Raw genomic sequence first — 27,126 nt, 5'->3', positions numbered from 1 at the left:
TCAGTCCTAGATGACACGACCTTAATTATGATGCTATCATTTACACTAAATGCAGTGAGTGTTTCTTTCTTTTCCCCTTTCAAGAGCAAGGGAATTACCACCGTGGACTCGTTGCTCACAGTCTGGTTGCACGCACGTACACGTAAACACACAAGTAATTTCATGTTCCTTGCTAACTTCAAATTAAAAAAAAAGAAAAAAAGTATCTTGGAAGCTTGTTGATTTGTCATGTGTAGCAACAAGTTACTTTGTTCTCTTTGTTATGCTTTTATATAATCAAGCTCACAGCCTGTATGGGTGAAAAGAAAGAATTTTTGAATGGAAATTATTTCTCGCTTTCATTTGGTGTAATTCCCATCAGCAAGCACCCTGCAATTCCATGATGCCTCATGCCAGTGATGCTTAGGATTTTTTTTTCCCTGAGTGCCATTTATCTACCCTCATGCAGCTGCATGTTCCATTTATCACCATACCTGCAGGATAATGCTCCCATAAGCATTCTTTAGTAGATTAACAGCATCTGCATGAGACAGCCCATCCAAAGGTTGCCCATTAATACTGACAATCCGATCTCCAACCTGAAAGTACAACAGTAATGGAAAATTACCAGCATTAGGGAAAATTAAAATTAAGAATGCTTAAAATTCCTCATGAACTTGGCCCTGCACAGTCACGCTTCTCCTTTCCAGGATGCATTTTAGAAGTCAGCATCGCCAGCGATCGTTCACCGTTCTGCAGAGCGAGGAGGATGGGGATATTTTAAATATAACAGCGCACTCTGGGAGCTGGTTTTCACTTTACTATTCCCATTTGCAAGCAAAGGGAGTGAGATTTTGCCTGTTGTTGTTCTCCCTACTGAGGATTTATTTGAATGCACGTGTGCATACAAGTTTGTATCCTTATGGATTATGTGTGCACTTGCTGAATGCAGTAGGGGATAGGAGACACTTCTGATATTAAGCTGATGAGCATTACAACTTTTTTATTCTTTTACACAAAAGTGATCCTGACCCTGGCACTTAGTGCTCTTGTACAGTTCTATTAAAGACATGGCACTGTGACAGTAGTGGCATTTGCTACTGAATTGCACGGCAGGATTAGAGACATAATTTTCCTATATATCTGCATAACAATTTCTTCTTAGTAATGAAGGATCCCCGAAACTTTGCAAAAATTCACCMAAGTCATTCCTAAAAATCCAAATATCTGCTGAGGAACATGTCCCTGTCACCCTGCAGGCAAAATGATTCCCCTTTGCCTAGAGTCTGATATTATTACAGCTGCTTTATTTTGCCATTTCTTTGTATTTCTCCATAAAGGTCTTAGGATGAGACAGGCAGTATCCGTTCTGCCTGAGCTCTAAGGATGCCCTCTCTGCTGTCCTGGTGCCTGTTCCTCCTGGGAGGACACACTGCAGAGCTCCTGCCTCGCTCCTCGCTGCTCAAATGCACTTGCAGATTGCCCCAAATGCATTCACATGCTATAGCTTAACATTACTTTTCCATGTGGGCAACCACTGCAATTATCCCAGGATGAAATCTAATCAAAAAGGAAAAAGAAGAGTTTTTTATTTGCTTATTTCTTAAGTAGCCTGTGACTGTGAGGCAATTTTCAAGGAGAGATCCACACAGAAGCACACGAGGCTCCTTTGCTGGAGGAAACGCAGCAGATGGGACAGAAAGCACCCAAGGGTCCTGCTACTCACCTTGAGTCTCTGGGTCCGAGCAGCCACACCACTGGCTTGAATCATAGCAATGAAGATGGGGATATCTCCTAATGGGCTTCCTTTTCCTCCTGCTATACTGATCCCGAGGGCATCATTTGGTCCCTAAAGAAAAAAAAAAAGAAAAGATTTGCAATTGCAGAAACTCATCGAGGTCAATGTTCAGGCTGCTGCAACAACTGAACCTTTTGATTACTGGAGCAGACCACAGTAGGTAGGTTTGCTGCTCACACACATCCTCATGCAGGGGCCCCTTTATACAGACATACACTGGGCAACGCAGTGCAAACAAAAATAGCAATGCACTTTTACTCCGAGAAACACACCAAAATTAACAACTTCAGTTAAAGGTGACAGCTTTTTGAATTGACAGAAAATAACTCACTGACCCTTGTTATCTCCACAGTCCTCGGGCTCATATCTGCTCCTCCTAATAAAGGAACAAACAATTAGCTTCTGTAATTGAGAGATAATATAATTAAGCGATAACGCTGTCAGGCGGCCGTGTCCCTTGCTGCCTCGGCAGTTATCCCTGAGCCGGAGCAGAGCGTTCCCGGGCTGCGCTGCGCACGGGGACCACAGGGATTGTGTCTGGGGAGCTGGATGTGGCCCCAGCACCTCCTGAACAACACAACTCTGCTGCCTGCAGAAAGGCCCTGTGTGCATTTCCCTCCATTAAAGATCAGCTTACTATTCATAAATCACGTGGCCCTACCGCCAAGGCCAGGACGCTGGGAAATGTGGAGGCTCCATTGATTTCCTGTTCTAATTTATGGTGTATTGGTAAATAATAGACAGTCAGGAAGCCTGGATGGCATCTATCTAGCCACAGGACATTTGAAAGTATTCAAAACATTAAAAAAATAAAGAAAAAGACTGGGTCACTTCAAAGGAATCACCTGAACTGGGCTCAAGAAACGTGTTCTGCTTCTCCCCATGGCGAGGACACGGCCTGGGTGGGAGCGCACGGGTGCGCGGCCAGCGAGCACAGGCTCATTCTGCAAACTGGGCAGTGCAACCTTTTTGTTACACAACACCCTTCTATACATTCAAGAGTAAGATAGAGATAAATGAAGTGGTGGCAGCTTTATCCACTGAGAAAACTGTTTCTAATGTTACAGAGCACCTCGCCTGTTGTTCTAAGTCTCTGACAAGGATGCCTGGGAAAAGCAGAGTGCAAGAATTTTATATTTCGAATAGAGGAGGCACTTCCCTACTCTTTCCTAGCAGAAACAAAAGTAATGTCGTCTGCTGGAAAGTGCCCAGGGTCTTAAAAAAGCAGCAGTACATTTTGTGGGAGCGTGATGAGGAAGAACAGACACAGGTACTAAGTTCTGCTCCTCGGGTCACCCGCGGTGCTGCTCGGGGGTGACGCGGGCCGAGCTGCTGCACCTGAGCCCCTCTGCGCCGCGTCCGCCGGAGACCTCTTGGTGCTGACAAAATTCTGCAGGGTGGAGAGGACCGGGGCCAGCGCGGGACGGAAGTGGCTGTGGACGCTCTGCTGCGTTGCCTGCGGGTAAAAATCAATCACAACGGTTGAGTCAAACCCAAACGGCAGCCTCAAAACAGCCCCTGTGACACCAGGCTCCTGAGCGCTATCAGCTCTTGGCTGGTCTTTTCCAGCACTGCTTTTCCCTACCTCCCTATCTTGCTCTATTCTGTAGGGTCCCCCCTTTGGGGGGAAACAGCATCGCTTTGGGAAACGTATTGGAAMCAGAAGCTTTGCAGAGGGCCAGTGCTTCTCCTCAGTGAGCAGTGCGGTGGCAAGCAGCAGCCAGAGCCCAAATCCCACCTTCAGGCGCCAATTCATGGGCCAGTTAATGCACTTTGCCAGGAGCACAGGAGAAATGGCTGTCCTGCACCACATGACTTGTAATTCTATGGTCAAAGGCATGTGATGGACCCAAAAAAGTCACCGGAGAACAGTGGTTCTGGGTGCTCTTGGCCAGTAGCCTCTAAAGCCCTTAAATCATCCCTGCAGATGCTATGTTACCTGCCAAGGCTTTTATGGCACTTGGAGCTGTTCGGGCAAGAAGCTTTTATTCAGTTTTCAAAATCAGCAAGTCTCTTTGGAGCCTGAGCTGTATTTTCCAGCAAGATGCAGGCTTCTCAAGTGACTCTGCATTTAGAGCAGCCATTAACACTTATACGAAAAGAAATTCAGAAACRACCAGTTTCCTGCAAAAGCTTCCTATGCTACAAAAGAAGAAGGGGTGAAGTTTTCAATTTTTGAACTAATTTTCTCTACAGTCATATTAAGGTACTGCAGCATTTTACTTCTCTCTCATGATTTTAGCTCTACACTGTAAAACTGGACAGATGATAATTTTTATCCATCACTTCCCCTTTCCGTTGCTCCCGCCTAGGTTCACTGTGGATCCGATGACCACAGAAGCAATAATGGAGGCTGCGGTCTGTCCTTAATGCAATTACTATCCTTTTCCTCTGCTCCTTCATTTTTCTTGCCTGCTGCACACAGGGCACACGTGTCTCCAATGAAACAGTTGTTATTTTTCAGGCTGGGCTTAGTGTAGCTGTTCCTGCATGGATATGGGTTCCGCAGCCCTTACCTACACCTTATCCTTGCGGACACTGCACTGGATTGCTGCTGCCCTGTATAAAATTAAGGGAGCATCCCATACAATGATGATTCTGGCACCCTTTTGTGGTTGTTCACACATATCTAGGGTCTCCTCTTTACTGGCCTCACCAACAAGATTGTTTTTTCTCCTTAAAAACATTCCTGCTTTACCTTACACTCCTCAGCTTCCTACATCTTGCTGTTTCCAGAAGGAAGCCCTGGGAGCGCTTGCAGAGGCTGGGCTGGCTCTCGTCCCTCTGGGGAACATCTGCAGCCTCAGTGTCGTGGCAAAGCAGGAGGAAAACCCATTAAAAACCACCCGTTTTCTCCATCCTCCTGCCTGGCTTCTCTCCCTGGCATGCTCAGGTTTAATACCAATGACCGCAGGGTCTCAGCTGGCGGCAGGAGGGAGAGGTGAAAAGCCCTGCACTGACTGAAAGAAATGAATCGCTGTCCTCGCTTCAGGTAAGAACCGAGCRAGGCAGGAAATTGCTCTGTGTTTTCTTCGAGAGCAAAGCAGTCCTCATGTGGTTCTGCCCTAAGATAGGTAAAGATACAGTTCACTTTAATTAACCCATTTTGATGGGCAAAACAGCTACAGAAAACACATCYGCAGCCGGCGCTTCGTGGGTCTGAAACATTTCTGCACATCACTYGAGATATTTAATATTTGTGGTGCATCTCAGGATGAGACTCCTTAAAAAAGGGATTCATTGAGCAACTCTTCTGCTTACTCAGCATTCCTGCATGTCACTTAACCATAAACACTTCACAGTTCAACATGGGAAAAGAAAATTACAGTGACTGCACCATATCTGTAGATGCCTGTGAAGGATCCAAGCCTCCCTTGCTGCTCTGGTGCTCCGTCCCTGTGCCGTGTCCTCCACAACCTCATTTATGGTTAGCAAACCTGTCACTAACCTGGCTGTTCTGGGGTGTTTTCCGTGACGACAGCCATGATCCAGCTCGCAGCCTCCCCAGCTCAAGATGCACCAGGCCTTGGGCACACTGGGGAAAGAAATCATCAAACAGCATTTAAGGAGAAATTCAGCATTTCCTGCTCTCCTGGACAGAATCACGCTTATTTTCAGGGGCACAATTCTGAAGAAACCACAAGGAACCGAATGCTCTCGACTTCAGTGTTTTTATTTGGACAATATTTAAATATTTGAGGCTGCATTTAGGTTCATCATACCATCCCTCCTGAAGGCACCACGAATCTTTCTATTGGCATAGCAGTTCTTAGATTGTACTGTAGATTGTCAATTTTTCACTATAAAAMCCCCAAAAGTCTACAACAAAAAGCTTGCCAGAAACCATACTTCTAAAAACACTTCAAAATGCTGCAGAAAAGAGCAAATCTAAATGTAATGTATATGGATTCAACTTAGTAATATACTCTCATAACACCGACTTCYAATTTTCAAATACATAAACTTATGGCCACGTATTGATCCTGAATGCACCAAGTAAGGAAAAACTAGCCCTGCTCTTCAAGAAAAGAAAAGGAATCACATGCAGAAACATTGTTGGTGATGGCAGGCCCCTCACATGCAGCAGCCCTCACTTCCTAGTGGAAAAAGGCAAATTCTCTCAGGCCCAAGTGCTTCCAAGCATAAAACCACTCCTGCAGGACAAGCAGCTCCGCAGAAATGGATTTAACACGCAATTTTATAGTTGTAGGTTAGTACAGCAAAGCCAAAAACACTTCATTTCAGCACAGTTCTGCTTTGTATGTCTCTCAGGTTTCATAATGTTTTTCTAGTRCAGGAAATACACGGCTGCTTTCTCAAATAAATGTCTAAATACTTCATGTGTCTTTGTTTTCCCACTTTATATCATCCCCTCTTCTAAATATACATGGAAAAGTGATTTTAAGTGAATCTTCCAAAGGCATTTCAGATGGGATTTCTGCCTGGGTAATCAGTTTGAGTTGTCCTGCCTGTGTGTAAATGCACTTCAGCATAATTACCTTGCACAATGTCACTAACCACAAGTCAATATCTTAAAATGTATTATGTACTCACCTTAAGTATAGTGGCAACAGTCTCTTGTGAGGCATTTCTCATATCCTCCCCATTAACAGACAAAATCTGATCTCCTTGAATTAATCTTCCATCTAGGTCTGCAGCTCCTCCTTTAACAATGTCAGAGATAAACACTCCACTTCCATTTCTGACAATGCAAGAAGCATATGGCTAATTACACAATCCAATATTCTTTGAGAGAGCAATTTAGACTACTTTCATTTAAGAGACATTAACAGAAACCTGTGATCAGGGGAAGAAAGAGTCATATCCCCCATTCAAGCATTTGAGTGCGAAAAAACCTCTGAAATTTAAAAWCAAGGTATTTTTGCTGTTTCTAATGCTGCCTTTTCCTTTGAGCTGCTAGTTCTGACTGCACCATCCACAAAGGCTCATGAAAAACAGCACCTGTATGAACAAAAAGCCGTACATCAGCCTAAGATGGTGTTCAACTATCKCCTGATGTGCCTGACAAGAATTATGCAGCCCTTGATTTTTTTTTTAAATTCTCCCTAATGGTTTAATCTCAGTGGTTTTCTTTTTTCCCTATGAGCCTGCAGGTCCCCAAAAGAAGCACAGAGATAAGTCTGCAGAAAGGAGTTTCGTAGCTCGCACACAAGTTATGCAGCAGAAAATCCCTCTTTGTGGCTCTCGCTCCGCAGCGAGGCYGGCAGCAGGAGCAGGAGGGCGGCCAGCCAAGCGGCAGAGGGGTCTAAGCAGCTTTAGGAGCCCCAGCTCCTCGCGGGGCTTCCCTCCCTTTCCCAGCCTCCACCCCAGCTCCACGTACGCTCGTGGAGAACGGCACGCAAAGAGGTGGCACTTGGCAACCCTTGTCCTAAAGGCCACGGCACTTTGCAACCTGCAKGACACATGGGCATCGTTTAATCCGCTGCCCAAATTAAGCCACCTCTCTAAGGTGTCAACCACAACCCAAGCTTTTAGCAGGAGCACCGAAAGTTTTGCGGAGCAGCGAGCGTGGGAGGGCTGCAGGCCACGATAACCATCTGCAGGGTAATTTACATAAGCCAAATTAATTATCCAGCCTGCAATCTGCTCACAACACCTGGGTTCAACATCGCCACCCTTGTCAAAAACCGGCTGTGGAACCTTTACTGACCATACGCAGGCTGGATAACGACGTGACGATTTGTAACTGAGAAAATACATTTTGGGGGGCAATACCGAAGAGCAGCCGTGTGATTCTCGTGCACCAGGACTGATGGAGCACTCGCTTGTGCCACGCTGTAAATCTCTTCTAGCAAAGAYGGACTTAATTTATCAGTGCTCTGGTTCGAACGGCTCAATAGCAATAGCTGAGAAGCATATCAGTAAGGGATCAYGTTTTATTAGGCAGCTCCTGGCTACCCTGTTCTGCTCAGGTTCCCCGGGCTCCTGTGTGCTGAGCTCCCCACGCACTTGGGTTTATTCCAGGATTTGGATCCAGCCTTTCCATCAGCCTCCTGGAAGTGGCACTTTGAATCCCAGTAGGATCTAGATCTAACAAACCCATTTACAAAGGCATATCCCGGCAGCTGTTTTCTCTCCCTTTTGGAACAGAGAGAAATCTAGCTTGTCCTCCCCAACGCTGAGGCAGAGGAACTCCACAAAAGGTGTAGCTCCCAGGTGTTCCAGTGTTCCCATGGCCATATCCACACACAAAGCAGGACGTCCCCTCTGCAACACAAACTGCCATTTTTCCAAGGGCAACAGCAGCTTTCATTACACAGGGATTTTGCTTTTGTGATAGAGAACCCAGAATCAAAACCCCATCACATCCTTGCTGATATTTAACACCAAAATTTAGTTGCTTATGGAGTTTTCCCCTATTTGGCATTCTGTTTAATAGCTACAGCTGTTCCTATGGCAAAGTGGAAAGTATTTCTCATTTGAAGGGCAGTCTGAAGAGACATTCTTACCGTTTCCCAGCTATGCTGAGGCCTAGCCCTCGACCCGTTTTCTTTTGTATATCTACGTGGAATATCTCCAAGTTTTCTTCGTCTTTGTAATGAGCTTCATCCCTGTAGACAACCAATTGCACCTTCTGYGGGGTCTGCCTCAGCGCCGTGATCGCTTCTTCGTGGTTGGCATTCCGCAGATCGATCCCGTTCACCTGAAATAATCAGTGTTTTCTTTCCAAATGGCATATATGAATGATCTTTTCATCACCATACCCGCATCCTCTCCCTGGGTGACAGGACAAATTTGTCAAGTTGATGTGCCTTGGCACTCTAATTTAGTGCTCTGATTTCCAGAGAGCTGAGCGCCTGGATTTCCCCAAGAATAATAGCTCAGAGCCTCGTGCCGCTGCCCAGTTTAAATCACAGCAATCCAAATATTTTGGCTTMGCAGGTTTGTGGGTGCCCTTTTCTTTCTAAAGGCAGGAGAAGCTCCAGCACGAGCCTTGCTGCATTGCCCGATGTCAGTACCCACACAATGAGCAGAAAGGTGCTCYGTGCCCAGCCTTGCTGGAGAAACTGTGCCCAGGGCCACCTGCTCCAGCTGGTCCTGCCCCTTCTGCCTTTGGAAAATCGGCAGGGATGAACTAACATCATTCCTGTTTACCCCCAAACAAGCACGTGGAGCAATGCTTCCTTCACAGACGTATACAAACCATGACGCGCTCCTGATAACTTTGGGAGGTCCCACGGACGGGGTTCCTCTTCCCACACATTCCCAACACGCCAAGGGTGAGGGAAGGAGAGCCACACGACAAGGGCAGGACGCCYGCCCGGTTATTTTGCCTGGTTCCAATAGATGGCACACCAGACCGCGCTTCCCGCTTCGGGATCCTCAGGCCCAAGGAGAAGCTCTGGCYGAACGGGGGAGGGCTGGAAAAACTCCTGCAACTTGAAATTCCGTCCCCTGCTTTGGCCTAGCCAATGCACAGATATTTAAGATGTTTACCAGTACTCTGTGRCCAAAATGTTTCGGCGACAACAAAAGAAATCAATGCTTACATATTAAGACTTGTTAGAAAACAGTATGAACTGCACCTGAATAACAATACTATGTTAATATACTTATATAACATGAAGTCATAAGGCAAGAAAATACTTCTCTGCTTTTGACTACGCACAGTTATAAACATGCTCCAATTCTACATTAGGACAATTAAATCTAATTCGTATTAATTACATTCTTTTGTACTAATTCTGTATGCATTTATTTACATACCACCTCACTACGTTTTTTCCTGCTCAGACACCTATTTGAGCTTTATTGTACTAATCTGAAACTAATTCAGAGTTGTCCTCCTGCTTCATTAGTGCAGCTTTTAAAAGCTGAAATAACAGTATTCTGGCATGCAAACATTAGCACTTTCCTGTATGGTCAGCGAAGAATTAATTAACCTTCTCTGTTTTTATCACCTGGCTAATTATCATGCCCTGTTAATACACAGTTATTTATAAAATGAAAATAACACACAGCCCTAACACTAAAAAAAAAAATATTTTCTGTGCAAGAGCTGTAAAGACAAGTCCCTGAGTGCCCCTTGCTATTTTTCTAACCCTATACACGAAAGCCTTAATGGCCATGCTGGGAATTTGTCCTGCTCCGACGGCGAGGCTCTGCAAACAGCTGCGCGAGAGCCCCTGCGGCCACGATCCGGATCCGCAGCAGCRGCTCCCTCTTAACCCCTGCCTCTCCGCGGAGCCACGGGAAGAAAAGCTGGAGCGTGGCCTTGCTAAAGGCAGCTCAGGGGTTGGCCCCAGCAGCTCCATCAGGGCTGAGCGGCGGYGGCGCTCGCTCCACGCTCGCTTTCCACGCACAAGGACGCGGAAGCTCCCGCTGCACGGCCGGCCGCTCGGTCTGGATGGATGGGCAGTATGGAGCGGTTGGACACAAGAGACCAACAGAGGCCTCCTCATCCACTCGGCCGAGTGAATTTAATAGAGTCTGCATTTGTGCCTTCAGCTTACGTGAATAAAAAAGGAAATGTCCGTTTGCTGGGATGCTCTTAGYGGCAGAAAAGCAGCTTGAAGTACAGACCCTTTTAAATGATCCCCATTTTCCTCGTGAGAAACCTATCTGGTGTTGAACAGGAGCATCTGTGAGCAACATCAAGCACATAAGCCAACGTATACGTACCGAGATGCTCCATAATCCACTTACCTCAAGAATCTGGTCCCCGGCCCAGAGCCTGCCGTCCCTGGCGGCCGCCCCTTCCTCGTAGACCTCGTGGATGACGATGGCGTCCTGCGGGAACATGGCAGCCCCGTGAGGAAGACGTCCGGAATCGCACAGCAGCATGGAGAAAACCGACATCCATTTTTCTAACCATCTGCACTAAGAACGTGAGTGCCACAGCCAAAACACCCGCAGTGGAGGAGAAGGGCAGATGCTTTTGTTTGTGTCTGCCACTTCGGGGTAGCCTTGTCAAGAACTTCTTCCATTGTTTTTATAGATTGGCATCAGCAACATGTGAACTCAGTGTGAACTATTACATTAATATCATCTACTTTTTATGGCATTATTTACAACCAGCTTCTCTGGAGCTATGAATATTTGTAGGGACTTGGCAGAGGCCTCTGTGCTCGGCGCGGACTGCATGCCTCGTGGTGAACAGCACTGGTTAAAGCTGCAAGAAATGAAATCCAGAAGAGAGAAACAACGGCAGCCGCTCGCTCATTACCRAGCCTGGAAAATGTAGTGGCAGATGTAGCTGCAGGGAAGGTTGCAGCGATTTAATCTTATTGCCAGCAATAGCTGTCCCCAAAGAGAAAGCCTTACAAAGAGCCCAGTGTTCTCGGCGGGCGCTTTCCCTCACTGTTGTTCTGCTGTGGTTTTCCTGGGGCTTTTCCCCTCCATGGAGAGGGAGGAAGGTCCTGCCCCTGCTCTGCTGCGGCTCTGGCACCCGCCGGGCTGCTCCCCTGCGCGTGCACCCACCAGCAGGCTCAGGATTACAGAATGGGAATCAAGAATCATGAGAATGACGGATCCTGCCTTCACCCAGGCTGGAGAACCGCGTGCTGGCATGTCTCTGTTGGATGCACAGCTATCGGATACCCCGGTATGGGGTACCCCATTCTCAGGGGGACACGACGCCGGCTGTTGCCAGCCCGCAGCAGGGACATGGGCTGGCACAGTCAGACACCACCACTCAATACCACATCCCTCAAAGCTAATGCCCAGCACGGTGCCCCATGAAGCTGCCGCCAGCAGCTTCGCACTGGCCAACACGAGACATCTGCCCAATCGGCTGGCAGTGACACGTGATTTTTCACCTGAGGCTGATCGTGGATCACTTGGGAAAAAGGAGATTTGGGGTCTCTGCTCTAGAACACATTTCACTTCTGCTTTGCAGGCACTTCCCCAGACAGGCACCTACAAACGGTCCACGAGGCAGCCCAAAATACCGACCAGCTTAGAAAAAAAAAAATCTCTCAACAGGGTACACTGGATGAACAGGAGGCTCAATAGAAAAACCGCATGTGGCCAAATTACAGCAGATGGGGCACGCACACACATGGTCCAAACTGGAACCTTTGGACTATATTTTCTAACCTGGGAGCAAGGAACCTTGAGTTCTATTCCTTGAAGTCTGCTTTCCACTTGCAGTTGCTTTAAAAATAGCCAATGTATCAGAGCTAACAGCATTTACCAGTATTATGGATTAATACGTGTAAAGCCATGTCTAAAGCTCAGATTCAGAAACAATTCAATGTTATCAGCTTGAATATCTGCATCATCTAGTCAAAAAGGCAACAATTCAGTATTGCACTGGGGTTTCACACTATCACACTAAAARAACATATGGCATGTAAAGGACCGTTCTTGTTTTATCTGTGCTTACTCTGAAGAAGAAGGCATCTCACATGCTAAAATAATGTCTTTTAAAACTAGTTTTCTTAACTAGTACAGTTGAATCAATCTTAGCAAATACACTAAAAACATAATGCAACAGTGTGTTCATGATGCACACTCAAGATTTTAAGCAGTTCATGGCATAAACATGGGATACCCACCTTCCTTAGCTTACACATAGACAGCTTTCCTCCTTTACTTCTGAGATCAGCCGAAAGCACATTTAACTCAGAAATAGTCTTTTTTCCACTTAACGTAATCTGGATAAGCCCCATTTGTTTTGAACATTCATGATAAACCCCATGGGAAACTACTGATACTGAAGAAGCATTTCTACTGTTATCAGCATTTTAAAGAAGTTTTATCACGTAACAACAATACTGAGTGTATTGATGTGAGTTGACTCTAGCCAGCTAACAACCAAGCAGGACTAACAACTCCGTTAATAGATTAGGTTTTTAAGATATAACAGGCATCTTYGGGCCTGAGAAAACAAACTAGGATCTGTTCTTACTAAATGAAATGCACACTAGGAAGGATACAGTTCTTGGGAAAAAAATATTCAAAGAAAAGTAAAATGCAGGAGGTTGCCTAGTAGAAGCTTAAGGTACCAACCATTGCTCTTGACAACAAATCACCAACCTTTGCTAGAGCCCTGCAGCAAAAGCCACAAGTCACTTGGACACACACAGAGCGTGCACTTAAATAAAGCATGAGTTTTGGTCACTGGTCACCCGCAGCTCCTACTCACTGACTTGACCATTGAGCTTAGTACCTCTAAAAGTCAGGTCTGAAATAGTTCCAATTAAATCAACTGATAAAAAAAGAGAAGGAGGGAAAGATGTCGATGCCCAAGTGGAGGTTATGAACTTGACTACGTCTGTGGAAGGATTTCCACTGCTGCCCCAAATGACCCTCTCTCAGCTTCACACAGATTATGGCTCTCCATGATACAGTTTGGCACAATTTCAGAAACTGTTAGTGCAGGWTTTGAGAATAAAAACATTCTGATTGTATCAAGATGATTATTACTTAAAAGGAAAAAGTTGCTAAAAATATATACTTTAGAGGGTTGACAAATACATTCAAAAATTAGAGTTTTAATCTTCATATATTCTGATAAAGAACAATTCCTTAGTTTGAGAACATTAGACAAATCAGGAATTAATGCAAAGCTTAATATTTCTTGGATGTGATAGAAGGATGCAGAATACAAGCCACAGGATATAGAAAACATTATGCTTAGCAGGGTGTTCCTGATTTCTACAGMACTTGCCTATTGAACAAAGACTGGAGAAGGTTGAAGAACTGTAAAGAGAAGCAGAAAATTARAGGAATACCCGAATAATCCTGGCAAAAACAAAGCAACTAAGAAATGTCTACAAATGCCATTCTTGAACCTTGTTTGCATGCAGATGTATTTTGGATGGTCTGTCCACTGGAACCACAGAGATACTTTCAGAAATCTGTAAGCCTCCCAAATAATGATTTATCGCAGCTTCAGAGCCCCAGCAGGGTGAGGATATCAACTCACCCATCAGCAGAATGCACACTCAGGAAACACTCCCATTAAGACTTAAATTCAGTTAAGAGTGACAGCTTAATCTTTGTATCTTAAATGTCACGAGCTGCTAGGCTGGAGGCCTCGAGCAGCGCCGSCTCTGCATTGTGCTGATTGAGCCTTGGGGAGAAAGGTGGCAACGTCAAACCTCCTTTCCAGGAAAACTCCTCATCCCGTGAACCTTAGACCTGCAGGGTCACAGAGAGTGGTGAGAAAGACTCACGAGCTGCTTGGCTACAGGCTGGGTTGACTCACATGTTTGCTGCAAATTTATGGTATTTGAGCCAGGCTCTGTGCAGTTTCTTTCTCAGATGCTCTTCAGGACAACAACAGCTTTTAAAGTAGCTGCTCTTTTTCACTGAAAAATCAGTAACCAGACTACGGAGTTGCTTGTAAATGCTGGGAGTAGAAAGCAAAGGAGTAAAAGAACACAACACACAAAGGAGAGTCATATTTCAAATATTATGGCTGTTTTGTTGAAGCTCTATCATCTAAAAAGGTGAAAGAGTAGGGAAGAGGAACTGCAGCAGAGGAAATGCTGGAGTATTTGGTGTTGACTGAACTTGACAAGAAAAAAGGCCTGAATTCTGAGGAAGAGGCTTCCTGCACTAAATATCCTTAAGGTAGCTCACTCATGACAACCTATTTCCTTTAGCTGAACTAACATTAACTGCATTTTGATGTTATCTTCCCTGTGCTCTTGCAGGCTCCCAGGCACCTCTGCCTTGCCAGGGGACATGAGGTGTTAGAAGATCCCAGCCTGGGTTTTCCGAAGTGTGTGGGCATTTAACATGGGAATCTCCAAGCAAAACTGGAATGGTCCTGAGAAACCAGAGCCGTAGTTGTGTCCTCTGCCTAACAAKGCCCTCTCTGCCACCATAAACATCATTGTCCACTTGTCCCAGATCTAGAGAGCATCAGACGGGATGGGGGGAAAAGCTTCCACTTCCCAGAACGGACAGTTCTGGACACAGACATCCACGTAATGCGGAATACCCAGGACAAAAAAGAGATACCAGTTTGGGGAAAGTGGTTGGAATTGTATGAATATTAAGTGTCTCRTCTCTAACTTGGTTTGCAGTTAGTGAATGAAGTCTTCCCATTAACCACAATTAACACAGAGCCTGAATGGCAGTCCTTTTCCTTGGGAAGTATAACAGCACGCTACACATACAATAATGTCCAGAAAAAGATGTTTTCTCATTTGCTTGACCAAATGTGTTTTCCTAAGCTAATATTACACACATTTCAAACAAGTGCCTTACATAGTACAAACATTACATTAAATTAACATTTATTAAAGATAATAAAGCTACAAGGGTCTCTGATGACTGCAGGATTACAGACTTATCTCTTTCCCAGGGCAAGCAAAATATCATTAGTTATTTCCTTTTCAACTCGTGCTATACTTTGTCCAGAGTAGTAAAATTGTCATTTCATTTTTACAGTCTAGTTCACAGATAAAGCAGAAGTCAAGCGGTTGTACAGTGGGTTTCACTGAAGAATTAGCCCCACACAAGAATCTTTCGATAGTTAAAATAAATCCAGCTGCTGGTGACTTGCAGGCAGAGGAAATTACAGCTGTTACATTGTGATCTATGATCTTCCATTCGCAGACCAAAATGGGATCTAAAAGATAACACACCAGCAGCAAAAGCTGAAGGTCGAATCAAAGCAAATCGCTTAAGAATTTTATCTAATGGATATCGTGCCATATATACCTCTTCTCAGACTTAAATATTTTGCAATTGCTAGCATTCRCAAACCATTAACAGGCACCCAAAATCCTAAGCCAAACACTACTGTAATAAAACAGGCTATATAATGTAAAAATGTATTACTGTGTTAATGTAAAAATGCTTTACGTTGCATGATACTGGAAAACTTCTCTACTCAAGGTCAAAACAAAAAGTCTGTTTCCCATTTAAGCACAAGCCCTTGCAAAAGATGGTGTTCACTTGCCAAATTTCATAAAAAAGATTTATCCACAACATCAATATGAATATAATTTTTCATACTAAAATACAGATTTATTTTAAGGAAGTGGATAATATTTGTATTACATTTTATAGGCCCCGATAGTTACATCTGGTCCTTATTTATTTAAATTTTATTCAGCTTGCATAATATTTTTGCTTACAGTTATATTCTCTAAGATCAGAAAAGCCCAAACCTGAAAATTCAATGGCACTATTCATTAACATTCCTTCGGTCTGCAGTCATAGACATTTGCAAGCTCTCCTTTGATTCTGAAATAATAAAACTAAGGTAATAAGATGTTTAGTATAAAAATATATGACTTAAGTCAGAATGATAGAAAGAGCTATGTTTCTATGGATCACAGGCCAAAGCAAACCAAACTTTTTCAAAACGTATACATGCTCATTTTAGAGGGAATAATAAAACACAGAACTACATACTAAAATGTTAACTCTCTCACTCATTATTTTATTAAATACAAAATATGAAAATTTACAATGTACAGCGCATAACACAGGTTATAAAGAACGCGTGAGATCCTGAAGGCACATGAGACTTGAAGTCCAAAGCCAATGGTTTCAACTACCAGCTAGAAAACGGCTCCTGGATCCTTTTCAGTACGTCCTACTGCTTTTGTACACTTTCAGATTAAGTTTTATGGTTGATTTACGCTCTGGAAAGACACTGACTTCTTACAGCAAGCCTCTGCTAAGCAAGCTAGCCAGACGGTCAAGTAAACCCTTGCCAAAGATCTACCAAATACTTGATTTGCAGAACCTTCTGCTTTAATCCCCATTTGTGATAACTTGGGTACAAAGCAGTTGGTTTCCTCTGTGCTGTTGCACAATAACCTCCTCCTGGAATTATGATGACCCCACCATCTTCATTTTKCATTATCTAACCAGGAGTCAAAGCAACTTCTCACAGCAAATGCACAACCCACTCTGCCATCAGGCTGCCTTCTATTTTATAAATGTGGCTAAGAAGTGGTTAAATACTTTTCCCTCACAACCACAAACTTTTCCTCTACAATACTCAACTCACGATTAAAAACCTAAGAGTTTCTACGACTCCTTTTTGTTTTGTTGCTCCACTCTTCGTGGAACAGCCTGAACAGCACTGGTATCTACATCCAATATATTACAAAACCCCTCCTGAGGCCCATAGCCTGCTTTTCATTTGTAGCTCTAAGGTAAGCATATTGCACTGACACTGTTGAGTCTTAGCTGTATGTGATGACTGCTCAAAAAGCCTCACAGTCCTCAGCTCTGGGTTAAGTAATAAAGTTATTTTTTGCGTGATTCTAAATATAACCAGGGCAGGAGGAGCAGAGTGGGGAGAAAAGCTCCAGCAGGTGAGAGTCTGTGCTGCAGTGCCATGGGAGCCACACGAGTCCTCACGTGCAGGTACCTGAGCATGGCGCAGAGCAGGGCCGGCACCAACRCCGGCTCCCTACGGCAGGGAGCTCCTCGCTGCCCTCGTGGTCACACGACTTAAAAATCCTTCCCTGGCCTCAACTGCTGGCCCTGCTGCAAGATGTGACTCACCTGGACCGGGAGAATAAAAGGAAATATTCCTTGGTGCAGCTCCACGGCAGYGGTGCCCGTTCCCTGGGCCTCCGGAGCGGTGGAGGCCGTGAGCGGCCCTTCCTCGCCTTCCTCTCCCAGTGCTCGTGCACGGAGTGTTAGGTGAGTGCCTGCATATTCGGTTACTTTTTGGAGCATGGCTAAGGTGTTTCAGTTCCCTGGATTTGTGAAAGTTTGTGTTTTATAGATGGAGTCCCGTAAGTTTGTTAATTACCTTAAAAAGACCTTTTATTAAAGCCAGCTGAAAGCAAAAAAAAATCTACCATTTCAGAATGACCTGATACAAAAATTATATGCAAAAGATCCATTTCTGTTGCTTTTAATAATAATAATAAAGACAAAAGATCAGGAATGCTTCTTTCTTTCTCTGAGCTTCAGACAATATACACAACAGCTTTCCTAGCTGCTCTACTTCCAGTTTGTCCTAGCAGGCCTACAAGTCTTTGCTTTAGAGCACAGGAGCCTCTGCAGAACGCAACTGCAATCCAGATAGGGCACATCCATACACCAAGACACCATCAGCCTCCAAAACGCTGCCTGCCCTCCTGCACGTCCAAGTGTCCCCGTCAGCCAGGCAGCAAACAGAGCGTCAATAGCTGCAGACAAGCAGCTCAGGCTCGAGTCAGTGAGAGGGAAAACGGTGCTCCCACCTACCAGGAACATCTTTGCATCTTGGAGCAAGGCTTGTTCACATACTGCCAAGGATAGAATCCCTGCAAATTGCCAATCCTGATTTATAAGGAACGGCTGGCTGCTAGCTGGACAAGACGTAGCAGCATTCACTCGCTCCTGAGAGATGACCAGACAACCATGAGCAGCACATCTGCAGGAAAACCACGATGTTTTTCTTAAGCTGTTCCTTGATGCCCTGTTCCCAGCCCATTTCAAGAGCAAACCACACTAAGTTTTTGGCAAAGAGAGTTTCAGAGGAAAAAGCTCATTACCTGACCTAAAATATTTTGCTTGAAACAACAAAATACTGTGAACTGAAAGCAGAAAAACTAAGCACGGCACGGTTTCCTAAATTTATGGTGAACCACTGGAATACCTGGGCTGCCACTCTGCTGTCCCGTGGGACCAGTTTGGTGGTAGCTTTGGGCTAACTGGTCGTGCCAACCCTGGCTCGCTGCCAGCAGCGCTGAAAACCGGAAGCTCTGGGGACTCCCCATTAAACTACAAGTCTTGGCTTGTCCCAGCTCAGTTCACAAGAGCCCCGAGCAGCTCGCTGGGGTTTCCAGAGCCCAGGGCTGCCGGCACTGCCCTGGTGACCTGCTGGAGCCAGGGGCGCCGGCAGCTGCTGGTGACAGTGACATCTCTGTTAGGTTTATAGCTGCTCTAGTCGTGGTGGGGCTGATGAGCCTGTATACATCATTCAACAACAGGGGGGTCAAGAGGGCCAGACTGTCCTGGGGAGCACAGCTAGAGCCCAAGGCCTCTGTTTGGGATGTTTCTGAAAATACCTTTTTTTTTTTTTTTTTTAAATTCCCTGAGAGTTACTTTTACAAGTTTGATTGGACTACTACCAAAAAAAGAAAACAACAACCCACAAGCCCTCACAAATGGAAAGCGCTGTATTGCAGCCAGCTCCGCTCCGCGGCTTAATTGCTTCAACGGAGAGGCCATGTGCGCTGTGCAGGCAGGGGCGCAGGAGAAGGTTAAATGAAAGAGAGCAGAGGAAGAAGAAAAATGAAAAATCAACCCTTAGAACAGGACCGAGGGGACAGCACTCCAAGCATCAACTCTGTGAAAACAACTTTTGAGGACACATCTTCCTTTCCCATGCCCTTTCTACAGCTCCTTCTTYCCAGCTGCTGCTCTCCTACTCCCCAAGGCTTGCAGCCACAATCCCCATTGCAATACATCCCCTCTGACAGCATTTTGTTCGGCTGAAGCTTTTTTAAAAATAAATTTAATGGGATRTTCTTCTCAACGACAAACACTTAACAGGAGGTAAGGCATTGCTTTGCAGCCTCCTGAAAAACTTATCCTCCCCTCACACAAACTGTGTATTTCAAGTCGCCACTTGGTGACTTCTGATGAGATTCCTAAGGTTATGGCTTAAAAGCTGTGCACCATATTTCATTTTAAGCAGTACTTCTCCTTAGCAGGCTGCCAGATTTATTATTGCAATACGGGACTGCACATCATGCGTCTAAAATGACCCCAAACAACTCAGAAATGAGCACTGTCACTCCACGCAAGCCTGTAATCCTTTAACCATTTTTATGGCAAGGCCATTTTCATGYTGCACGTACAATCCCTTATGCTCTTGCCATGGCAGCCTCCACTAGACAAATCCCACTGAGGAATAGCTTCCCTCAAACTCTAAAACTAATAAATTAGGTAAAAAGGTAAAAGCTCAGAAGCCAAAGCTTCCGCAGTGGTGATGTGCAGGGTGGCAGTGGTCACGCAGAGCGGCTCCGACCCTGCCAGGCCTGCTGCTGATGCTGTCCCCAACGGCCCGGATCCAGGACACATCGCTGTGTGTGCTGTTTTGAGCACGCCAAAGGGAGCAAATCCCTGCTTCACACCTGCAGAAACAGGCCACAAATAGTGCTGCTCTCACTCCGAGCCAAAAAATCACCTATTTCAAAACCACCTAATGAGTGAACCTCTGCAACAGACTTGTTTACTGAGGGAACTGAATTGAACTTTTAAAATTCAGACCTGGCATTCTGTAAAACAGCATCTCTTACACAAACAGTGGAGAGGAAACAGCAAGAGCAGAGGCAGAGATGAGAGGTTTAGCATAACCAACTTGCTGATTTTACACTTGAACTGATACATTTTAATACTGCTGAAAATGTTTTTTTTTTTCAAAACAACACAACCAGACATATATTAAAAGAAACAGAAAACAAGATTATCTTTGCTTCACCTCTGTTCAGCGAGGGCTTTTGCTGGCAGGGATATATATCATACTTTGTTTAAACACCTACTAAGCATTTATATTCTCGAGGCGTTGGCGTTAACCTTGCTGAAGTAGCTCTATCTCTCTGACATTTGTTTGTACTCCAGTCCTCCTGGTAACTTACTGCATGAAACTCTTAATTCACATGTGCTAAGAATATTTGCTTGTAAGTAATGACAGAAGACATCACAGAAACACATGCATTTCAATTTAAATGGGTATAGAAAACACCAGATCTGATAAAAGGCAAAATTATCAGTGCGGTATCAGAGACTGTGGCTGTTTGCTGCTGAACTCATTAGAGCACTAACAGATTAATGGCATCATTAGTTTCTACATTTTTTATGCCTTTTTTCTCTCACTCTTTAAAATAGGCAATCAATGCTAGTTGAACAGAAGCTCACCAGAGGAGTGTCTTTCCCTCCAACGATGCTGAGACCGAGGCCTGATCGACCCTTGGATATCTCTATAGTCATCTCCTGCCCCGGAATGATAGGACAAGTTGCTGGATCCACAGGCATCGGAGGTGGAAAGAAGTCTAGGAAATGAAAAACAAAGAGGTGATTCACACTATCAAGAAAGAAAACAAAAACGGCTAATGAAAGAATATGAGAGCAATTAATTAAGTTCTCATATTTTGCTCTTCACCTTTATAAACCTAAATCAAAATAGAAGAATATTTTGAGTCACCACAGAGTTTCTCAACATCTGGGACAGTGCTCACTTCAGATGTGAGCTATCCAGTTCAGACCACAACAGCAAAGCACACTGCATTTGGGTTGGATGTGGCAATGGCATAACCCACTGGGACCAACGGTGTTCCAGATTGCAGTACGTCCAGCCCCAAAGAAAGTCAGGCCATTATTCAGACACGAAAAAGGAAGCTATCTCAGGTATACAATACCACCGCATTGTCAGGACCTATTCAAAGGCAAAAAGGCAGGACAAGAACATTCCATGTATTATTAGCAGCATCACACTGGCAATATGGAAGGAAAATATCTGCTCACTAATGCTCTAGCCTGACTTTTCATTGTAATAGCTCACTGGATGCTAAAAGGGGAAAACATCCCCTATGTTAGGGTACCAAATACATATAGTGCCGAAAAAAAGTAACTCTCCATACTATGGCTGTTGACTTCTGCCTCTGGAGAAAGGTAAGTAGGTGCTGGCACCAGGGGTATCTCCTGCAAGCTGACYGGTACTTTTGCTGAAGACTTGGATTGCTTGATCTGGTTGATGACCTGAAAACAAAGCAAAGCAGAAGCAACATAGATCAATTATCAACAGCTGATATTGTCCTTTGCTATCGATTATCATAGCTTACTAAATCTGCCAGGATAACAGGAGGGAAATAAGAGCAGGAATATGTGATGAACTGAAAATATGCTCTTTAAAAGTAAATGGCAAATCAGGTAGACCAGATAACTGTGATTGCAGAAATGCTTGTGYAGTATGGACAAAACTTCATCTCTGCCATGTCTCTAAAACCAAGCAACTTGCAACTTTTTTTTCCTTTTTTTTTTGAACAGGAAAGAACATCCTTGCTGTTASCCAGTGTGATTTTTTTTCACATGCTTAAAGGGAAGCAAGACATTTTTGAATCCCTCTCCCAGCCCCTCAAGCAAAATTATTTTAATGCTTCCTCAAGTAAAAATCACTCTTGTAGGCATAATYTTCAACTGAATCAAGCCCCCAGAAAATCTTGCCAATTAATTTAAACACACATACATTTTCTGGGAGCTGCTCCTCCACTTCCTGCTGATCTCCCAATGATGGTTTCGCAACTTTGTACTTCACATCCTAAAAAATAAATTTAGGCAAGTTAGGTGTACTGAAAATATCATGTTAAATAAAATACCCACTAAAACTATAAATGACGGTGCTGGGAGAACTCAGTGATACTGCAGCATACAAGTACACTTACAGCACAACCCAGAGCTGCAGCTAAGAATTCAGGGAAGAATTAACAGAAATTTGGGGGAAGCTACTAAAATCAAACAAACAACTCTGAAATTTTGAGGGTTTACAATAAAAGAAAAGAGGAAAAAAAAAGAGGACATGATCCCACATGTCTATGTTGTTCCTGAGAAACTGGGAACTCTCCAAAGGACATGGGCTGTCACAGGACAGCAGTTGCCATGCGAAGCGGGAGCAGATCCCAGGTTCCGTGAGGAGCGTCCAGCAGAGAGGCACCTGCACAGGCCTGTCAGTGCCTGCAGCCAAAAGAAACTCAAATTCATCTGTTCTCCTCCCCCTCACYCCTTCTCCTGGCAGATCTCAGCAGCACGGAGCCTCCTGCCGGCACTTAAATAAAGTAGCTGCTGCTAATGCCTCTTCCCATCTCCTTACAAATACCTCAAACAAGGGCGCTTCAGTCGCAGGCTCCCCTGGCATCCTCATTTTCTTCCCTATCCTTGTAATAGACTAAGGGATGTTTTTCTCTCCTATTCCTCTCCTCCTCCSGTTTCCTACAACTGCCAGCAGCAGTTTTGGTATCTGTCCTTTGTAACCTCCTAGCCAGTTTTAGACCACTTTGATCAAAACACTAGATTTAGTTATCTTGCCAATGTCAAATAAATAAAAAAATAAACAAACAAGTCTGAAATCTTAGCTTGCAGAAATGTTGTGCATGTAACTTCAAAAGACAACAGTRATGTTCTGCCTCTCAGAAGAATTTCTTATTAAGACGACAGTTCGTACACACAAAAAAGTATTAAATTTTAAGCAACCAAGCTTGAAAATACTGGCCTTGTTTCCTGAAGTTTTGTGAAATTAAATTTCCCAGTCAGCTTTCTTCCTGACTTCTTTTTTTCTCTTACACTCCAAATTTGCTCTACCTATGACTGTTATCTGTCTGGATAGCAAGAAAATCAAATCAAGTGATCTCACCATATTATCAGAAAGGTGAGAGGAGAAATGGAAAAATTGTTTTGTCATTTTATGAGAGATTATTATAATGAAAATGAAAAAACATTTCATGCCTTATTTTTTTTCACACCATATTTCTTCATTCTGACACATGACTAAACTCTGAAACTTCCTCTCGCACATCCAGTGGACACTGAACATCACCTTTAAAACCACCTAATCCTCCCCATTTACACCAGAATGTGTTGGAGGCACCTGGGCAAAGCACAAGATTTCTAATCCCTCCTGCACGGGATTATATGCTCCCAATTGGCCATAAACCTGTGACCTAGCTGGTTTAATCTAACTCAATGCCCTCAAGTGCATCCAAAAGCATTTTTGTAGAGTCCCTCCAATTTGCTGCTGCTTCAAGGACGTGTTCTCCATCTGTGCTGAGACACATCACTGCTCCAAGCTCAAGTAGGTTATGGAAAAGGAACCTGTTCTCAAGAAGCCAACATCCACTCAACTCTCCCACCCACAGGACACTGCGTGATGAAGACTCTCTGCCAGGACACTGATAGCGCAGGGTGGGCATGAGCACATTCAGCTACCACCCAAATCATTCTCATTTTAGTAAAAATACAAATTCTGACAGCATCATTTACTAGAGTATCTAGGTACCTATGCATAAATATATACACACACACACACACACACACACACACACACACACACACACACACACTTTCCCTCCTTCCCTGCAGCAACCTTAGAGAAACCTCCAAAAGAAAAGATGTTTCTTCCTTAGAGAAACCTCCAAAATCTCCTTAGAAAATCCTCCAAAAACCATAGTTTTGTATCAGGTCATCTCAAACATCAGCTAAGGAGTGTGCATAGATTGCCCAACATTTGCACTGGCTCCTGCCCAGGAACAGAACTGTTTCATTCCCGTTGTCATGCAAACCTACAATGATGTCCATTACATAATTTTATATTTTAACAAGCGATGAAGTGACAACAGAAAGTATCTTAGGACAGACTGACAAATTTTTCAGCTACAAATGGATTCAAAATGATCTGAATTTTTATTATAGCTGTCACTTGGGTCAGCCTGTCCACGCTTTGAAGTGTAAACCCTTGGGGAAGATTTTTGCTGATAAGCACATACTTTTTATTTATTCAGTGAACTTGATCTTACATGTTGACTTTCGCATTCCAAATGTCCCCTGACATATTACTAAGAAATTCAATGACAGTGGCGAAGTGGCATTAGGCTCTAGTGGCAACCATCAGGGCTTGAAAAACAAGACACTTTTCCTTTGCCTCAACAGTCTCTAAAAGATGACAACAAAAATCTCTTCTCTTGAAGATAACRGGCTGCCCTGTGTCACACTGCAGTGTTCAACTCAATGCTCATACGACCACAAACCCGTATCCTTCTGGTCAGCAGGGACTGATCACAACCAAATTCTACCACTGTTTGCAAAAAGTAAGGTATCCTTCCTATAATAATCGGCATATCTAGCTGTGCAATCTTAAAATTTTAATTGAAATAACTCTTTGAAATCATCATGCTTGTGGCATTTCTCTCTCCACTGTTTGCATCCATTTATGCCTCTGAATTAAGAGCTGGCCCATCTGAAACCAACAGGGAATGCGTGGTTGGATCTACAGACATTCAGAGGCTTTTGCAAATCCCCCTCCTAACCATTAAGTTTCTGGTATCTACTCATAAAAGCAACTTAACAGCTATTTGACATCACAGGAAAAATGTGAGTGGAAAGAGGAGCCAGTTTCTTTCCCGCTGTCCATATCAAGTTAAGTGTGTTACTGCTATTTCCCCCACAAGGGAGTTTTTCAACAAAAGAGCTTTTTCGTTTTATTCTGTAAGTCTTAAAACGTTGCTTGGAAAACGAGCAAGAAGAGTAGCAAAAGCAGGCAAATTATACCTGCAAATGCACATCATAAAGCTCCAATGCATTCATCTTCAAGCCCATCAAAGCTACAAAACCCAGCACAAACAGCCAACTTCTTCTGAAATCCATCAAGAACACAGACAAATCAGTTGTATATAGGTGGTTAATACACTTTTTTTTTTAATTTGATGAACTTGTTATTAAATGCTTATTGGTAATTGGAGATCACATACATTCAATTCATATTTGAAATACTCGAGGCAGTCTAACTTTCAGATTTTTGATAACACACAATCCTGACATATTAAACAACAAAAAACCTCACGTGGATCAACAAGAAGTTCACTATTTATTACAGCGTAGGCTGACAGTACCACATTAAACAAGTTATGGGCTTGAGGCAGAAATTACTGAGGAAAACCATACAGCTCTTACTCAAGAGGCAACACTAGACCATGAAAATAGCCTCTGTGGCTTTGGAATTTATGAAGCTATGCATATAAACATGAGTATGATTTACAGATCCCACTTTTTTTCTGAAGTTTGTCACACATGGGTGGCAAGAGCGAAAACCGAATCTCCTCACTGGAAAAGAGTCAAAAGAAGGACCTAGCACTTCATACAAACTCTCAACTCAATACTTTAGCATATTATATTGACTTCTTAATTCCACAAAAAGACATGAACTGTGCATGTATATGAAGCTAAAAGTTTCATTCTCCTCTCACTTATATGTACTGGATGCAATTCTACAAAAAAGACCAACATAAAAATAGATAGAAAACAAATGAAGCCAAGAAGTCTCCATCTTCTAAGCTCCAATCATAACTAAATACTACTTTAAAGCCACTTACAGCTTTGATGGATTCCTCATCAGTCAAACTTTTCATGACAACTTCCAAGGTGGTGTCTTCTTCGCTGTTCGCAGGTTCAGCACTACCATGATCCTAGCAGAAAGGATTAATGCCAGTTTTAAAGACACGACATGATCCCCTATACTAGCTAAAGATAAAACCAGACATCTTGTACCTTCTTCTTTCATTTTGTTAAACAAGTATCAACACAAAGTGTGTATATATATATTATATATATGTAGAAAAACATATATAAATATATATATGTGTGTGTATATAGCACAGGTTAGAGTCTTGCAGTCTGGAGCAAGAGCCAAGGCCTGGTTAGAGCCAGGCTACAGCACGTGGCCTATGAACTGCCCAGGCTTATGCCAGCACTGGAAAAGGAGCATCAGCTTCAAGGGTAAAGGCAGCCACGAAGTTCAAGCTCTTCTGTGAATTCCYGAGAGAATCCTGCTGCTGCAGGACATTATAACTGAAGGAGTATCGAGTTTTTTTCTTTCTGTACAGGAAGCCCCACAAAAATGGCCCCTAACATAAGACATCTTGTTCTAAACAGGAAAGTTTGTCTGATCAGGATTTTCTGGTATTTTCTCTACATAATAATTAGGAAAGATTTAAGAAGCATGTTTGCAGGAAAAATGGTTTCCTTCCTGTATTAACAAAGTTAGGACTTATGAGGAACTGCATATTTTCAGGGAAAAGGCTGAGTTTGGATCAAATTGGGAGCCTCTGATCCAAATCAGGAGCTGTTCTCTCTTGCAGAGCAAAAGGGATTTTCTACGACATCAAATTTCAAGATCATCATTCCCAGAAGAGAAACTATTTCTGGATTCTCATTAAGCACTGTTCAATTAAAGGTAGGATTTCACAATCAGTGTCCCGAGCATCATCTGAGAGGCTCAGCTACTCCTCTGTTAGTGAGACCACTATGGAAGAGGCAGCTTCCCCATTATCAACACTTGCTGAAAACAGATATTTCTGACTAAAGAATTACAAGCTCAGATTTAGGATTTAAGCTGAAGAAAATTAACATTATATCATATAGTAATTATGGTACCCTGATTAGCTGGCCTTTTTTTTTTTTTTTTTTAATCTGACAGCTTTCATGTATAGAATAAGTAACACGTTAAGTATATACTTGTTTTTTCAGGATATAAGGAACAATTTTTTTCTTTTTTTCTTTTTAAAGATGTGAACAGTTTGCAAAAGAAAAGCTACTTCAATTTGTATAAATCCACTTTACAGGTTAAGACAAAAGAAAGTCTGGTTTCTCTGGGCTGGGACTGCAACAAGAGGCAGTTGGCCAGAGAACAGAGCACAACTAAC

At 43.6% G+C, this 27,126-nt stretch overlaps 1 protein-coding gene across 2 annotated transcripts in view; it reads right to left on the bottom strand.

Moving 5' to 3' along the window:
- PATJ (PATJ, crumbs cell polarity complex component) overlaps positions 1 to 27,126 on the bottom strand; it is a 136,609-nt gene that overhangs the window by 6,088 nt on the left and 103,395 nt on the right. For both annotated transcript variants that reach the window (XM_026040711.1, XM_026040712.1), the window contains 12 exons: positions 25,798 to 25,890; positions 21,906 to 21,977; positions 21,301 to 21,418; positions 20,579 to 20,712; positions 10,445 to 10,528; positions 8,248 to 8,441; positions 6,332 to 6,479; positions 5,226 to 5,312; positions 3,116 to 3,233; positions 2,113 to 2,153; positions 1,706 to 1,828; positions 474 to 578 (listed from right to left, as the gene is read on the bottom strand). In XM_026040711.1, the coding sequence (XP_025896496.1) occupies positions 474 to 578; positions 1,706 to 1,828; positions 2,113 to 2,153; positions 3,116 to 3,233; positions 5,226 to 5,312; positions 6,332 to 6,479; positions 8,248 to 8,441; positions 10,445 to 10,528; positions 20,579 to 20,712; positions 21,301 to 21,418; positions 21,906 to 21,977; positions 25,798 to 25,890 (1,317 nt within the window). The remainder of the gene's footprint in view (positions 1 to 473; positions 579 to 1,705; positions 1,829 to 2,112; positions 2,154 to 3,115; positions 3,234 to 5,225; positions 5,313 to 6,331; positions 6,480 to 8,247; positions 8,442 to 10,444; positions 10,529 to 20,578; positions 20,713 to 21,300; positions 21,419 to 21,905; positions 21,978 to 25,797; positions 25,891 to 27,126) is intronic.

The sequence above is a fragment of the Nothoprocta perdicaria genome, unplaced genomic scaffold (assembly GCF_003342845.1).
Source record: "Nothoprocta perdicaria isolate Ctin4 unplaced genomic scaffold, notPer1 scaffold_262, whole genome shotgun sequence".
In the NCBI taxonomy this organism is placed as follows: domain Eukaryota; kingdom Metazoa; phylum Chordata; class Aves; order Tinamiformes; family Tinamidae; genus Nothoprocta; species Nothoprocta perdicaria.
This window is presented reverse-complemented; position numbering and strand designations above follow the sequence as displayed.